Source organism: Molothrus aeneus, chromosome 2 (genome assembly GCF_037042795.1).
Source record: "Molothrus aeneus isolate 106 chromosome 2, BPBGC_Maene_1.0, whole genome shotgun sequence".
Classification (NCBI taxonomy): Eukaryota; Metazoa; Chordata; class Aves; order Passeriformes; family Icteridae; genus Molothrus; species Molothrus aeneus.
In genome coordinates, this window is record NC_089647.1 from 84,466,885 (window position 1) to 84,483,798 (window position 16,914).

A 16,914-nucleotide genomic window follows, 5' to 3' on the forward strand; every position below is an offset into this window, starting at 1 on the left:
AAACCAGTCAGTAGGAAAATATCTATTCCATTTTTTCCTTATTTTCTGAATAGCTCCCTGATGTTCAGCTTTGCTCATTTTCCATTTCACAAACTGAGTTTACTTTAACTAAAACTGCCAAGCAGTAATTCAGTTCTTAACTAGATTTGTGGTGGTGAGACAGAGGGTGACATAAAAAGGCAGAACTTATTGGCACAATTCATCATCATACTCTATTGCATGCTCGAGCCTACTGGGCAGGAAATGTTATTAAATTGAGGGATGTGTCAGAGCCTCCGGAATTTGGCAGGATGAGCACCTTAAACCTCTGGAATGGCCAGTGTGCTCAACTCACATTCAGGCTCCCTGGATAATTGCAAGAATATAGCTGGTGTTGCAGGACAAATTCTGCAAGGGAGAAGAGCTTGGCATTGCGTTCACACTGTGACAATGGCAAGAAGAAATGACTAGTGTGCAGAAAACAGTCATGGCAACAATTATGCTTGTTAGCTGTCCAGGGGAGTGAGGCACAACCACATCTACCCCATTAATGCATTTTACTAACTGTAATAACAAGGATCAGATGCTATTGGGGAAGTATAGAATCCATGTTTATTTTTGAGTAGACAGGTCAGGTAAATATCTAGTTGTTGTATTAGAACACAAATGGGGATAAAGCAGGAATTGCATGTCAAACTAATAAGTGAAAACAAGAAAAAAGAGATTTCTTAGTGAAAGTTTCATTAAATACTCTGGGTGTAATTGGTTTTTGTGAAATAAAATGCCCTTTGGAAAAACATGCCTTAGTGCTAGGAACATACAGAAAATATAACTATAACAAGCTCAGATAGGGAAATCTGTGGGATCATGAGAGATCTGGGAAATTTGTGCATTATCTTAGGCATTATCTGTGGCCCAGCTGTCAGCTACAGTATTACTATGGAGTGGAATCCTAAAATGAAGTAGGCATTTCACAGTAGGAGTGGGTTGAGACTGACAATTCCGTGGTCATGAATTTACAGAGGCGGGAATTAAATTACATTCAAAGAGCATAAATCAAGAAGACAGTCTTACTTAACAATGGGTGGCTGCTGAAAAGTAAATCTTCTAAAAACACAGAGTATAGTTGTACCAATAAATTTCACTGAGTACTGAAAACATTGGGATTGGGAAAGTTTTGAAACCAAATTTGATCACAATTTTAAAATTGCAGACTCCTTACATTCAAGCAGTTTATGAAAAAGATTCAGCCTATTTCTTGATTTCTCTTTGAATTTTGTAGCATGTTCTTCAAAGTTTAAATTAGACTCAGGGATAAACTGCAGTCTCAAATATTTTTTGCAATTTAGTCAGCTCATGCTCACTGTTGAAAATATTTTTTAAAGACTCATTTGAAATTACTTTTAAAAACACCATACACCCTATTAAAAAGGTAACACACCATGCCTTTTCTCTCAAGGAAATTTTCAGAAATCTATTTCTATTTTGTTAAGCTCTCGAATTCCAGAAGAAAAATACAACCACCAAACATGCACGCCATACTTGCATTTTCTGATAATGTGTATTTATTTGTATCCAGAAATACAAATGCTGGGATCAAAATACGAATATAAATAGTATTCTAGACGCACGGCCCTACTTCTTAACACAAAGTAAACTGGAATGGATGTGATCCAGAAGAGAAAGTTATTGTCTGAGAACTTGAGGAGATGAAGCACATGGGTGTTTGACTTTTCTGATTAGGTCAGTCTGGGGGATCACTGGGATGGCTATCTAACTTAGAATGACATGCTGGTACTAGTGCTACCTGTATAATTCAAGGCACATTGGGCACATAATTGTACTTTCATTTCACTATGACATCACAAGCTGCACTGCTAGCAATGAAATCACACACCCCTAACAAAAACTTAGGAAGGAAGGATAATTAGAAATCTAAAATTTTGTCTGTGTTCTATAAGAAAATTCAATTTGGCACATAGTTGGCTGTATTTATTTGATTACTAAAATTACACTCACTTTAAAAAAAAAACATGTGTTGTCATGGTGGAAAAAAATGTTTTGAGAGCAGTATACTGAGAGTTTAGACCAGGATTATTTGGGGGTTTGGTGATGGCCTGTGGTAGCCACAGGTTGGTCCATGATTTAAGGTTGGTATCACAAGTGATTGTGGATGGCAAAAAAGTCACAGGACTCCTGAATGCCTGCAAAAGAGAATAAGGGAGTGTGATACTGTAATCTCTGCACCAGCTTTCCCACTGTTGTTCAGAGGAAGTGTTTTGTGGGAGCTTATTCTGTTTTTTTTTCTCCTTTGCAGCAGTCTGTCTGGCAGTGCTGTACTTCCCTGGGCTGCCTGTGTAATACTGTCAAATGCAATTATTTTACCGGCTTTCCATGAGTTCCACAGTTGCTTTCATTTTAAGGATCCCATGAGCTCTGTAAGCATGGAACGGACTCTGTAGCATGCTCTATTTCACATTTGTCAGTAGTTTTTAAAATATATGTCATCAGTATTGTTCTCTTCATCTATTTTATATTAATGTGCAATTTAAAAATTTTAGCATTTACCTGTTTTGGGCCTCACTTTAAGTATGTAAATCACAATTCTCACATTAAGTACTTGGTTACAAATTTACACTCCACAAGTTTTGAATGCAAACAATGGATAATCAACTCTTAGAGAATATCATCCAATGATCTTCCTGATTGATGATTTGAACTTAAACCCCTCTTCTGATCAATGGTCTTAATTAATGTGGAAAGTTTTGACTCAGACCTAGCAGGTCCGTTTTTTTTTAAACTTGTAATCCTAATACTGTCTCAGTAACGAGCCATCACCAGCTTCACTGTGGACATCTCATTCTTTGTATTTTAGAATATATAGTGTCAGTACAGCTTCCTGTCTCTCAAGCACTGCTGAAAGAAGTTATAGAGACTTTAGAAGAGTATTAAGGGCTGTATTAAACACTAAAGGGAGTACCTGCATTCCCCTGTAAGAAGCTCCACAGGCTGCCTTAGGCCTCCAAGTCAAGTTATTGGGTGCTCCAATGACACCAGAGGCTGTTGTGTCTCCTATGACAAGAGCCATTCCTTACCTAGATAAAAGAATATCCATCAAGTTACTGGCTGATATCAGTAAGGCCTGTTTAGCCTTGTTCAGTCCTTGAGAAAGCTTTCCCCTAGACATATGAATGAACACAACCACGTCTTCTGCTTGTCCTTTATAAACAGCAAATGATTAGAAGATCAAAATGAATGTTTTGGTAGAAAGAAGAGAATTCTCAGGTGTCCATCTCTGAGGCACTGAATTTCATAATTAATTTTATTCTCTAATTTCACATATTTTTAGGAGAACCCTTGAGGAGTCCAGATGCATACAGACACCAGCTTGAGAACCCAAGACAAAAGAAGAAAAGCAAAAGAAAGTAAAGTCTGTAGAAAGCAATACATCATCACAGATGTTGGATATCTCACTTGAGGAATGTCAGCAGTAACTAACCAAGTGCTTGAAGTCAGTCACGATCCAAAGTCATTTAAAGAAAGAGCTGCTAGGTAAACTAGATGGTCAGAACAATATTTATCCCTGGTTCAGGACTTAGTCCTAGCTAGACAGGGTTGTAGGCCATCATATCTCTTTAAATTGTCCACCAAATGTTCAGTGTAAAAAAATTACTGTTTAATTTCTCAAAGCAATTCAATTCAAGCTAAGATTTTTTTTTTGTTGAAACATAATTTCACTTTAGATATAGAACATAGCTTTGGTTTTAGTATCTAAACCAGTGGCCTAAATTATGAGGAAAGAACTCCTCCTAGATCCCAGGGAAAAAGGTAATACTATTAAGGCCACTGAGTCTGGAAGAAAGGCCTTCATTTTTCACTTGTATACTAGAACCGTTCAAGAAGAGAGTGTGATGAACCATACAAAGGTGGTGGGCATACAAGCATAGAATAAGACTAATAACACTATACTTTTTCTCAGTAGGCAACTGTAAGTTGAGCTAATTTTATGCTTGTGGAGGGAAGAGAAATCTAAAATTAACTGAGAGAAAAAGCCAAAAAACCTCTAAAGGAAAAAGAACCTCACCTTTCATCTGTGGAAGTACATTCCCAATCCATAGTCTGGTTTTTTGCCTATTTTAAATAGTCTTCTGGAAAGAGATCTGGATGAGCCTTGAGTTTAAGCTCTGCATCTCTTGTTGGAATGAAATTGCTGAGTGAAGAAGGAAGGATTCTGGTAAACTGCTGAAGTTCCACTGCAGCCTCTTGCTATATAGGAAATAAGAAACCTACAGACTGTTTAGAAAAATAAAGAAAATGCAGAGAAATGCTCAGTCTGTAGGTTGAAGACATTTAGAATATTGATCGCACACTGTGGTGCTCAGGAAGAACTCCAGAAGGTGACTAGTCCCACTTTCTAATTTTCAGATGAGATATATGTTAAGGAATGTCCTTTCATATTAATAAATGATAAAGGCACTGACGTAAGAGGCACAAGCATTTCACTGTGAGCAAGAAGAAGAAGAAGATATCTTGAAAAAAATAATCTGCCTGTGTAGATATCTAATATTATGAGATATGGCTTGCCTTTTATTACAGCATTATATGGAAACCAGGAAAGAGCAGCCAATGGAAAAAGTACAATTTGTTATGGACAGCTTTTACAAGTTTCAGTGGGCACTTTGTTTTACAGTTTAGAAGGTGACACCAACCCTCCAGGTGGTGAGGCTAATGAAATAGTCCTTGGAGGTGTTTAAAAAAGGACTGGATATGGCGCACTTAGTGCTATCGTTTAGTTGATTAGGTGGTGTTAGGTCATAGGCTGGACTTTATGATTTCCAAGGTCTTTTCCAACCTATTTGATTCTGTGACACTGTGAAATCTGTCTGTCTTAAAATATTGAATCTCCCTTCCCACAAAGTCAGCAGTTCCAGAGCTACCTGGCATCCAGTCATGTAGGAGAGTCATTTTATTAGATATATGGTGAAATTTTGTATAAAAAGGAGGTAAACAGCCTTCCCTTCATGAAATGACCTAGTAAGAAGATAATTCATGGTGATAAATTCATGAAATAACGTGCGATGCTAGACACCAAGACACATTAGAGCTGCAGAAGTGTTTAAGATAGCTATCTGTTTGAGTTATTTGGCAGTATGCCTGCAGTTCCACAAATAATTTCCTATCAGTTAAAGGCTCATGTGTCACTGCTGTTCCAGCTGATGAATGTGCAAACCTCCAGGTGGATGATTTGGAATTAGCTGTGGGTTAAATTGAATAAGAGGACTGCAACAGATAAGAGCTGCACAGGAATAAAAAATAATTTCTTTTTCTTCTTTTAGCTTCACTACTCATCACTGTCTCTGTGAAGACAGTTCTGGCTTTTGTAATTTTTATCATTTTTATTGGTATGCACAAAATAGCAATACACAGTTGAGAGTTGATTAAGGAGAACATGAGAAAGAGAAGGTTATCAAAATGCCTGAGGTGTTTTAAACTAAATCCCTACTTTTTAGTTTAGAAAGTTTTATTAAAATTTTGTGGCACTGCAGTTCCCCATTACTGCTGGACCTTGAGAGAGCAAAAACTGGCTACAAGTTTTTATATCCTTATTCTTGGAAGAGTGGCTGTAAAAAAAGGAGCTGTCAATATGCTACGCATCAGAGCCAGGAAAACGGAGAAGATTGAATTAAGCAGACCAATATTATTTATACATTCTTAGTTGCCTTGGAAATGCTGCCCTCAATAAAGACAAATTATGCCCAAGAATTTTTAATTGAAGAGGAGAATAAGAGGACTGACTTGAAATCGTCCTGGGAAACAAAGGTGATTATTTAAAAAACTCACAATCCCTTCTGCAACTTTGATAAGGAACAAATGTAATGTGAAGATACTTGGTTTTGAGGTTTTACATAGCCAAATGTGTTCATTTCACTGCTCATTTGGTTTTTCCTTCCTCTGTTCCCTTCCTTGGAAGGGTAAAAATAAGTAGTTGAATAAATGCAAGACTCTAATATGAAATTATATGATAAGAACATATTCTAGAATGCTAAAATACAGTTCTTACATTTCTCGTGGGACAGCACACCAAAACGTTAACTTTTGCCAATTTGCAAAAGAAGCAAAAGAATATCTGAAGGTGAATGAGGATATTACTCCTACAGAAGGATATGGCACAGAGATGTGTGCAGACCATAATGGCATTTTAAATGTTGCAGATCATAGAAAGCCTATCTTCCCTGATCTCTAAGGTTTCTCAGTGCCTGCCAAAGCAGTAAAGGAGTGAGAGTAAGCCAAGTTACTGGGAACAAGCAGAGGAGTGCATTCAGGAACCTGCCAGCCTGCATCCACTTGTCTCCCTTAAAAATCGATTTTTGATAACCCCAGAGCAGAAAAAATTACACAGTAGAGTATGTCCTCTGCTCTCACTGTAAGAGCAGAAGGCAGTAGAAGTCTGAAACTTCTTTCTTGATTTAGGACAGTGGAAAAATTGGAATTATTTGCTTCCATCTTCTGTTTATGAAAAAAGTCAGAAAAATTGGCAATATGAATGGACTTAGCAGAATCAGTCTTCCAAAGAAGGATCCGTTGGGATTGTCTGCTTTCAGCAGGGCTCATGAGCAGCCATGAGCAGAAGTGCAAGAAAAGCATATGCTCATCATCGAACATGGGAATGTTCCACTTCCCAGAAAACTCACACAGCATGGAATTGTTAAATAAACATCACTTTACCTGTTCAAGATCTAATGGTGGAAGGCACCTGATTGGGCATCATTTGTCTCAATACTACCACCGAAATCAATTGATTGTGCAGAGGGTTTGCAGGATCACCCCCCTAAAGGAAAATGGTTTCCATGCTTGGAATATTTCTAGTATTCTTGCAAAATATGGCTGAAGGTGACTATTAGAGTGGAATAATTAATAATTAGAGATCAAGATATCCAACTCAAATTTAATCATCTTCTTGCACTACTTAAAATATCACTGCCATCCTCAAATTAAGTCTATACCTCCAAGTGCAGGACATAGGTTTACAGAGTAGTAAATTTGCTAATTAGAGTTAGCAAAATTTTCAACATGTATTTTGAAATCAGAAGGTTATCATTGGTTTAGAAGACATCAGATTGGGCAGATCTTTCTAAAAATAAGGCTTTGATTCTGCCTCAAAATATTTCTTCTCTGTTTCTAATTTGAATTTTGTCAGTCCTTACAGAAATAATTCCCCTCCACGACCTAAACACAACTATGTTTCAGATATTTGAGAAAAGTTAAAAACAGAAGAAAGATTTTGAAAAAACTAAAATTAACTTTTGGCTTAGGTTTTTTTTTTTCCCCCCTATTAAAACTCAGTGGAAGAACACAGCAACAGCAATGAGAGACAGTGATGTTTCAAAGAACATGACAGCATTTCTGTTCCTTTAGAATTACTGTTGCATTAGCTTTTGCTTGTTTGCAGAGTTTTCCTTTTGAGGAAAAAGGAACTCCTTTCAAGTCACATCCACTATTCATTTTTTCATCAAATACTGCCTGGAAGAGACACATATTTTTTGAGTTCATAAAAAAATTATCTCCAAAAGAGAAAAGAAATAGAATTGTTGTTTTAATTATCTTTTAACTTCAATCTTTTGTAACAATTTGTCATGCAAAGGGTAGTGAAAAGCTCTTGCTATTTAATTCTGGATGTATTTTGTTTGCTTAATAACAATTATGTAGACAGCCTGTAAAAGACATCACTTAGTTCAATACTGTAAAAGTAGTTTTTGAAAAAATGGGTAGTTTAGAATTCAATGGTCAATACCTTGAAAAATACAAAATTGGTTTTTTAGTGTAAAATATAGTTGAAAATTTTGGAAAAGAATGAAAAGAACCTCTTTCTACATGTGGCAGCTATTTCATGTTTAATCCAAGTGTCACAATTGAGTTCCTGTAATGCACTATTCAAGCCACAAGTGTTCAGTCTTTAGCTCAGGCACAGGGAACAACTACTGTGAGTAAATATTGCAGTGTTTAATGTTATGAAAAGAAAAAAAAAAGGCCTTTGGCACACATGTTTTTCAATTTTATAATACAACTTTGAGAGAAAAAATAAGAACGCATGAAAACACTTTTTAGCAGATTGAAATCTGAAGAAAGTCACATATTCCTGGTGCTATTATAATTTTTACTCATGGGCTATGCACTGTGAACTGCTACAACGACACAAACAAGAGGAATCTTGTCCTGCTTCAAGTATAGTACTTTAGAAATCAATGACCATCCTGTGTTTAATGAGTCGTAGAAAACACAGTTAAAAGCTTGAAAAACTGTAGAAGTTATGCCTACAGCTGCCTCACAGATAGGCAAGTCTTATTTATATCCAAATTAGTGCTTTCTTCTCTGTCTGCCTTTTCACCTCTAAGTTAAAACCAATATGTGTGGGTAAGTGGCTAATTTAATGAATCTCAGACCTCTGCAGAAAGTCATGTCCACATTTTGATCCTACCAGACATTTCTTAGTGTCTCTTGGTGGTTATTCCATATCAAGGAGATAGTCAGTTTCCCAAAACCTGTGGTATCAAGCAAATTTAAATACAAAAGAGCATTTTCATCAGCTTTGGCTTATTTGCTAGTGCCAGTATACATTTCTCTGAGCCTTAGAGATATGGCAGCATTTTGAAGAAAGTATGAGAATGAAAAATAAAAATTACATATTTAAACTTTGCCTGAATTGTGAATAGCTTCTATGGTAAGGGACAATAGTAGAGATTTTAATATACAAGAATTATTCATAAACATCGCTTACACTACAAATTCAGCTGAACTTTGTAAGAACCTTTTTCTTAAAACAAATAGCAGTTAGGAGAGAACTCTTCCATGTTTTTCTTTTTCAAGAAATTACATGTTAAAATTCTTCATCAGGCTCTGCGATGGTAAAAGTTAATGTGGTCTTTTTAACTGGAGATGAAACTGACTGTGTCGTTCACTTTTTCTGCACTTTCAGCATCCATCCGCAGTGAGAAAACACAGCAGTCTTCACTGCTACAGGCAACATTTAGAGATAGAGGTATCCAACCCAGTAGACCAGGTTAAACAGCAGGAAGGATGTAGGAAAAAAGACCCTAGAGTAAGAGTCCAGTTCTAAGATGTCTATGTGAATCCGTCCTCTCCTCCATGAGCCTGATTTACACTCTTCATAACAACAGAAAAAGCTCTGACAGTCTTTCCCATCCAGACATTCATAGACACACGCATCTTCAAAATCTTGCCAATACATGGTATTGTTCAATGTGATGACTGTAGTTGGTGGTCTCATATCAAGTACAGAATAATTCTGAGGAGAGAAAAAAAATTGCAACAGTTTGACAAATCTCCCTGGATGGTGCAGATCAAAATTAATAATCACACCAGAAAGCAATCATTTTTTCACACTTAGGAATTCACTTACCTGTCAGAATATAATTTGCAGGTTGTTTTAAACACTTGCAGCAACTACATTTAAGATGGATTCTCAAAAATAAGGAAGATCTCCCCCCTCTCCATTTAATTATACAATGCCCTCCACTTCACATAGGTGCATCCACTGCCTCTTAACTTCACTATGATTTATAAGAACAGATTTGGTCAGCAATAGATAGTGATCACTTCAGTACAGGATTTCAAAAGGCCATCCCGAGGCATGTCCCCTTAGTGCTTATCACACATGCTCAGAAATAGGAATTTTGATGTCATGCATCCTCACAGCAGCATTCATGCTTACAGACCTTTCCTTCTTCAGTGTACCCCCTATCTACACTTTGTCAGCTTTTCTGTCACATCATTTCCTTGGCACGCAAGATGCCTTCACAAGAGTTTCCCCTCATTAAACCACCCATTCCATCTTCACAAGTGTCACCTCCTCCACTGACATCACTAGAAAAGGTCCCATCAGCTTCGCTGCCTGTCAGTACCATCCTGACAGAGCAGACACAGCCCTGGCAGCCTGGCTTATCTACCTGAGGCCCTTCCTCTCCCTGGCACTGTGCCAAGCATCGGCTTTGCCTGCCGGAACAGGCTGGCTGTGCCAGAAACAAGCTGGTCACAGCTGCTTGCATTTAGGAAAATGCTCAGGGCTCTTGTTTCCATACTACACAAAGTGCTCAACCTTCCTGCTGAAGGTGTTGGAGGGGGGTATCTGAAAACTTTCCTTCTGGATGTGAGAAACACTGGTGATATGACTGATGTGCCTCAGTGGAAATGTTTCCTTTTTATATATATTGACTTAATTTGCCTTCTACAAATCTTTTGGTTTGGCACACTGCAGTATTACCCATCTCATTAAAAATGCTGGTCCCTGAGCTAAGAACTTGATATGGCATCCCTCTACTTAGATGTTGGCACTGCCAACACAGACAACTACACCTGAACAACTGCCCTATGGAATCCAGTCAATTACTTCTAGACACAATTCATTTTATCATAAATAAACGCTAAAATGTCTCAGGTGCATTCTTCTGTGAACTGCAAACAGATTGCAGTTTAGAAGCAGATTATTGCAAATCTATTTGTTGTGAATGACTTTATCTCTGAGATCAGATGACAGAAATTACACCTGTATGGTCTTCTCTCTCTTTTGTAAAGTTTTGTGCGGCTTGTTTCGAGCCTTACAATGTGTTGCCATGTGAAACAGGTATAAGATTATTGTACAAGCAATCTTTTTTTACTCTAGTACTATGGAAAGAAAAGACCATGATTAGAGTATACACGGAGTTCTGCTATACCACTGTGTCATATATTGTATATTTATTGCAGGTCTTTATGAACATTTCCAACTCAGGGACTGAAATTTTCCATGCCTGTCTAAAATATTTATGTTAAAAAAAAAGGACTCAGAAAGGTTTTGGTGAGTGATGATAAAAATGTGCTCTGGCTCTGCAAAGGAAACTTCCTCATCTCTGGGGTATTTTGTTGTTGTTTTGTTATATCAACTATCTGCTCAGGACAGAAGATAAAATAATTCAGAGAGATTCATCTGGTTGTTTTAATCTCTGTCACGTAGGAGGTATCCTGAAGTGATCAGATATGAGGGGAAGGTGGATGGTCCACCCATGGTTCTATGTGTCCAGCTGAGCTGGGGTTGGGAGGAGAGGGCAAGGCACTTCTCCAGGGCCTTGGGCAAGGCAGTTTAGGTGCAGTGTTAAACATACTTAATGATATTGTTTCTGACAAGTATATGTGTGTTTTCTAGGAGGGAAATAAAAGGCTTGGGATTACCTGAACATGGATTTACTAAGATTAATAAATTTCACCTTTTAAGTGTCATTACTACAAAGCTGAAAAAGACAAAATGATATCTTGAGAACCAGCGACATTGCTTATTTAAGCTCTAATTTGAAGGTTTCTTTGTATAGACCATGTCCTCAGTATAGACAAAGGTGCTCAGTAACTTAAGGTGAAAAAAAAACAGTGAGTAAAAAACCTGAAAAGAGTGAGTAAAAAACTTGAAAAGCTGCAGATGCTTTCCAAGCAGATCAGAATGACTAGTTCTAGATAAAGGTTTTTAAATCCTAATGTCATTTTAATTATCTTTCCCTATAGCTTTTAATTTGAAAAAGGAAAGTGCTGCTACCCATTCAACATGCTCTGTTAACTTCATCTTCCAGAAAAGTCTGTCCAGGGAGTGACAGCAGTATAAAGTGGATAGATGTGATGGTTGCTGTAAACCACTAATAGCCAATAAGGAGACTTTCTAAGTTATATGAGGTCTTAAAATACATCAGAGAACTCATGTTTAAAATAAAAAAGTGTATATTAATATTTGTAAAATGATAGGCTAATAACATAGATGTGGCAGTTGTAAATGAGAAACTTCATCATATCCAACCTAAGAAATGCAAACCCCAGTGTCTGAGTTCTGGCTCTGATGGCAGACCATTCAACCAGCTGGTAAACTCTCTTCAGGCTTTCTGAATGCTTTATATTTGCATACACTATGGCAGGTATTCACACAACTTAGAGACACAATTTTGTGCTCCGTTCCAACTTTATTGCTGCTGCACATATTCCATTTGTAGATACAGCACAACCACCAGTGTTCAACTTTTGTGCCTAAATTATTTGAAAATCAACCTGAATGCTTACTAAAGGTTTTGCATATGCATAAATGAACTTTCTTTTTTTCTGTGAAACTTAGTTAAAACTCCATAAAAGTTTATGACATAACTTGTGCTTATTACTTTCTCATAAAATGTAGTGAAAATTTCTGTATTATATAAAGCAGACACACAAAATTTCTGAGGTAAAAATAACACATAATATTCTATACTTGACCCTTCTCCCTCTCATATCACTTGATAAGTCCTTATAGAAAGAGGCAGCTATGTTCCTCTGCCACAGCTGAAAACAAACTGACCTTTTAACAAAAATGCAAACCAATATTTTTAGTGAAGTCAGGGTAAAGCATAACATAGCAATACAGCTCTGTCAGGAATTAGTGCAAGTAAATGTCAACCATCTATTCGTTCCCCCAATTCTCTCACTGAATAAAGTAACTTACTTACCATTACATGACCAAAACTTACATCAGGTAGCTTAAATAAAGATAAAAGAAGAATTATTCAGAAGAAAACATACTTAGTGCTTCACATGCATCTCTATTCAATAGTATTCCTTGGACCAAGCCCTTAAATGCATAAAACACTCCATGCAGTGTGTTCTATATATATTCAGCATAATTCTGTACACTTGAAAATGGCATGAAACTTCAACAGAATGCATGTCTGGTTTTCATAAACTTAAAATACTTATTCAACCCAATAAATTTATTTATTGATAGAACAATAGGTAACTAAGCATTTTTCTGGTGTTAATTTAAATCCTGTCAATGTTGCATGCTTTCTCATGTCTTCGTTTATATGTCTGGAATTACATCCTACTAACAAGCATACTCATGACTTTTTAATTCAGGCTTTCTATATGATGGCAATTTTAGCTTGATCATTAGCGAGTTCATTTCGGTCTCAAACTTTTCTTTTGGTACCAATCTTTTGCTTTTGTGAGCAATGAATTTTTGTAAGAAGCTATTTTAGGTTTAATGGAGTTGTCATTGACTAAGTCTGTGGCTTTCTAGACTTTCTCTAATCCCATATTTGTTTCAGCTTTTCCTTCATTAGTTCTTCATTCAATCATTTTCTATAGCTCTTCATTCAATCCCTTTTTACATCATAACCTATTATTCCCTAAATTTAGGCTTCTCTCTCCTCAATTTCCTTCTTCACATTTTTCCTATTTGGCCTTGATTTCTGATTCCAAATGTCCTTATTTCCTCTATTACACACAATGGCATTCAACATGTCCAACTACTGATCATGAACAAATAATATTTTTTGCTTGCTCTTGAGTGGTCAACCCCCTTCCATACATTTACGCTGAGATTATTTTTTTATTAAACTGCCCCCTCTCATTCTCATAGTCAGGTATGAAGTAAACCAGGCAATGCTTCCTGCATTATTGTTTTAGTTGATTCTAAATAGATAAATAGATAAACAAATAGATAGCTTTTATTTTTTTTTCTGGGCGTTACACTTAGAAGTTGTTTTTTGGCCAAAAATGACCCATGCCTAAAACCTTTTTAAGTGACCTCCATTTTTGTCCTTAGGAACCTGCACCATTGTGCACAGGGCTTAAACCTAATGCTGGTTCCCAGCATAGACGATGAAAGTCTGCTCATAAATATTTTTAGACCTGTTAAGCCATGAAATAGCAATGCATTTGAATATACATTGATGTGCATTTATTTGTATAACAAGCTATGCAATCTTTTTCAGTGGGAGACTTTACCAACTACCAGCACAGTAATTGGAGGACAAAGGATGTGTAGGCAGGATTGCTGCTCCATGGTGAGCAGGCTGCTTCTGTTAGGAACAGAGCTCACTCAGCAGGCACGTAACTCCTACAGCTCCTGTGGGTGACTCTTCCATCAGCTCTCAGGGCAGAACACACAACTGGGAAAATCTTGGAGGAGTGAAGTGCCATGGGATTACAGGCTACCATTAAATGATTATCTGCTCTCTGAGCTGCATATGAAAAGAAATTTAAATGCTCTCATCTTACCGACTTTTTCTTCTTAGTACAGTTTGGTTTCCTGCAACTTGAGTAGTAGTTGAGGGTGGCATACTCCATCAGAGCAGCAAATACAAATAAAAAGCATACAGTCACAAACAAATCCATGGCGGTGACATAGGAGACACGGGGCAATGACTTTCTTGCAATGGTACTCAAAGTTGTCATGGTCAATACTGTGGTGATTCCTGCAGAGAGAAACTCGAGTTAATTGTGTGCTACATCACTTCTTTATATCACAGAAGAATCTTTGGAAATAAATATACAAAAGAGAAATCCAGAGTGTACCCAAGTAATTAATTAATTTGGTAGTGTTAAGAAATAATGGATAATAGTATCAATAGGGACAAAGTTATTTGAAAACTTATGTTTGATATAAGCTACAGTGATTCACAGATTTGTTCAGTTGTTTATTTTCATTTTTGTAAAAGTGACATTCCTATGTGTCTCAATATGCTTTTCTTCATCTCTTCCTTTTTCTGATCCCAGTAAGGTTGAAGATGGGGGTGAGGGAGAAGAAATTTTTGAAGAGAAGTATGAAGCAGAAAAGATACTAAACCCAGAAAAATAAAATCGAGAAAGTTAGTAAGCAGTGAAGGAAAGATGTTCTATTCCACAGTAGTAGTGCTCTCAGGAATAATCTTATGATCAAAAAAGAGGTGGGGGGAGAAAAAAAAGATTCTGCAAAGATCTGACCATGAATTCTGAAAGTATGTCTTCACACCACTGCTTCCTTTGGAGTCCTCCAGTGCCATTTTCCTTCTGAGTATGGGAAGTCAATGTTACTTGCTCAGTCAGAGTAAGACTCTCATACAAACTTCAGATGCAACATTAACAGAGATAGCTTTTTTAATTCATACAAAGCATCACTTCTGAGATTGATTTAGTAATAGTGAACAAAATGGGATAAGTGTGAAATATCCAAAATGATAAAACCAGTGGTAAAATGAAATCTATGTCATGTAAGTTGATTCCTAGTAATTCATACAATTTCTCTTCATTCCTGAGGAATAGTAGTCTTTTCATTCCCAACTTGTTATGAACTGCATGTCTTCTGATAGCAAAAAAATCCAACTTCTTATTGACTAGGGAAAAAAAATAAAGCTTTCCCACAAGAAAGTCTCAAGAGAGAACCTTCTCAACAAACAGCATAGCCATAAGGTAATCTTTCTTTTTTTTATAGTTAAAATGATGTTTCACAATGGTTCATAGTGTTTGAAATGGCAAGGAATGATGGAAGTTATGCCTTATAGTTAAATAACTTCTCACTAAAAGCACTCTGGAGAGAAAGAAGTATCTGAGGATTACTTTTGACTACTTTCTCTTTATGAAGAATTGTCCATCTCTGGCTTGTAGTGCTTGATATAAGCTACAGTGATTCACAAGAACAACCTTCTCCATTCAAGATAACAGAAAGTCCCTGGAAAAGCCAGAAGGCAAATTATTGCCTGTGTCTCAACCTTGAATAATAATGATTAACTGAATTCCCTATATATCTGTTACCCAGAAACAAACAAATAGAAAGTTTCTGAAAAAAATCACAAGTCAATAACCAAGATGAAAGCAATGCTGATAGGAAATATAAAGTGTGGACTTTGTATGTGCCTTGGACATCTAAAAGCCATTTCCTGAAATCTATGCCACCTCCCAGTATAAGCAGACAGTGCATTCTGGGGTTGGCATGATCCAGCAACCTCTTCAGACTCCTCAATATCAGTTCTGTACCCAGCTGATGCTTTAAAAAAGCTGCAAAGACTGTGTTGGCCAACTGCAGAGATGCCCAAGTGTGGGAGGTGTGAACTGGCTGGCTTTGATTTGACCCTTACTAACTTGATCACTTTCTGTATGGCCTTGATCCAGGCCTTGGGAGTCACTAATTTCAAAAGAACCACATCCAGACCATGACATACCCTACAATATAAAATCAAGTTCTTCAACACTTCCTAATCCACATTTAGATTCGTGACACAAAAGTGTCCTTTTCAGAGCCACATGTACATGCTTTCGGGCATTTTACTATCTTAAAAAAATCCTCAAAGCCTATAGAGTTCTTCCAGTACAATACACAGAGTCCCTTTACCTGGACTTTGTTTCCCACTCATCATGTGGTATGACAGATTTTATTAAAAGGCTAAAAAAAATCATTAGTTTATGCATACAAGTCCTCAACTCACCTGTATCCTACTCCATGCCTTAAGCCTGAATATGAAACAGCAGCTCAGATCATGCTTGCAACTGGATTCTTGCTCACATTGTAAACAAGCACTGCGTTTTTGAAATTATGAAAATTCTATCTAGTGTATCAATTTTACATCTAGCAAACAGGCACAAATTTTAAAATGTTAAAATGAGTTTATGGGGATACATACAGAGAGGAAAGAGAAAGAAGGTGCATCAGATGATACAGTTTTGTATTTCTGTTCATTTACAAATCAGAATATATATATATATGTATGTATGTATGTATGTATGAATAAAATTCAGCACCATTATTTCCAAATATAGTATCTAGGTTTCATACCCTTAGTTAACTTCATCTCTCATGGTAAGGAAATTCAGTTTGTTGAGTGGTTTCAAATGCATACGTCTTGCCCGATGAAATTGTGAAGTCTCTCACTTTGTGGAGTCCCGTATGGCAAAGGGAGCTTTGCATCTGTTATTGAAATTCACAGGGCTCATGAACTATCTATTTCAACAGAATTTTAGTATCAGCTAAGGACAGCTCTGAGGTAACCTGACTTCAAATTTTTCAGGTAGAAATTATATGTGTAGGCTTACAAGTCTCTGTGTAAATACCATTTTGGGATGCTATGTTCTCTCAGTAAATCCCATACCAAAGATGCTATTTGATATAAAAATATGACT

General features: G+C 36.8%; 1 protein-coding gene across 1 annotated transcript in view; it reads right to left on the reverse strand.

Annotated features, from left to right (window-relative positions):
- Window positions 1-568: 568 nt before the first annotated feature.
- The window catches only part of GABRG3 (gamma-aminobutyric acid type A receptor subunit gamma3), a 305,491-nt gene continuing 289,145 nt past the window's right edge, over window positions 569-16,914 (reverse strand). The window contains exons 9-12 of the mRNA XM_066545196.1: window positions 14,041-14,237; window positions 12,489-12,518; window positions 8,756-9,283; window positions 569-3,074 (exon numbers count right to left, since the gene is read on the reverse strand). Coding sequence (XP_066401293.1) covers window positions 9,005-9,283; window positions 12,489-12,518; window positions 14,041-14,237 — 506 coding nt within the window. The 3' untranslated portion in view covers window positions 569-3,074; window positions 8,756-9,004. The remainder of the gene's footprint in view (window positions 3,075-8,755; window positions 9,284-12,488; window positions 12,519-14,040; window positions 14,238-16,914) is intronic.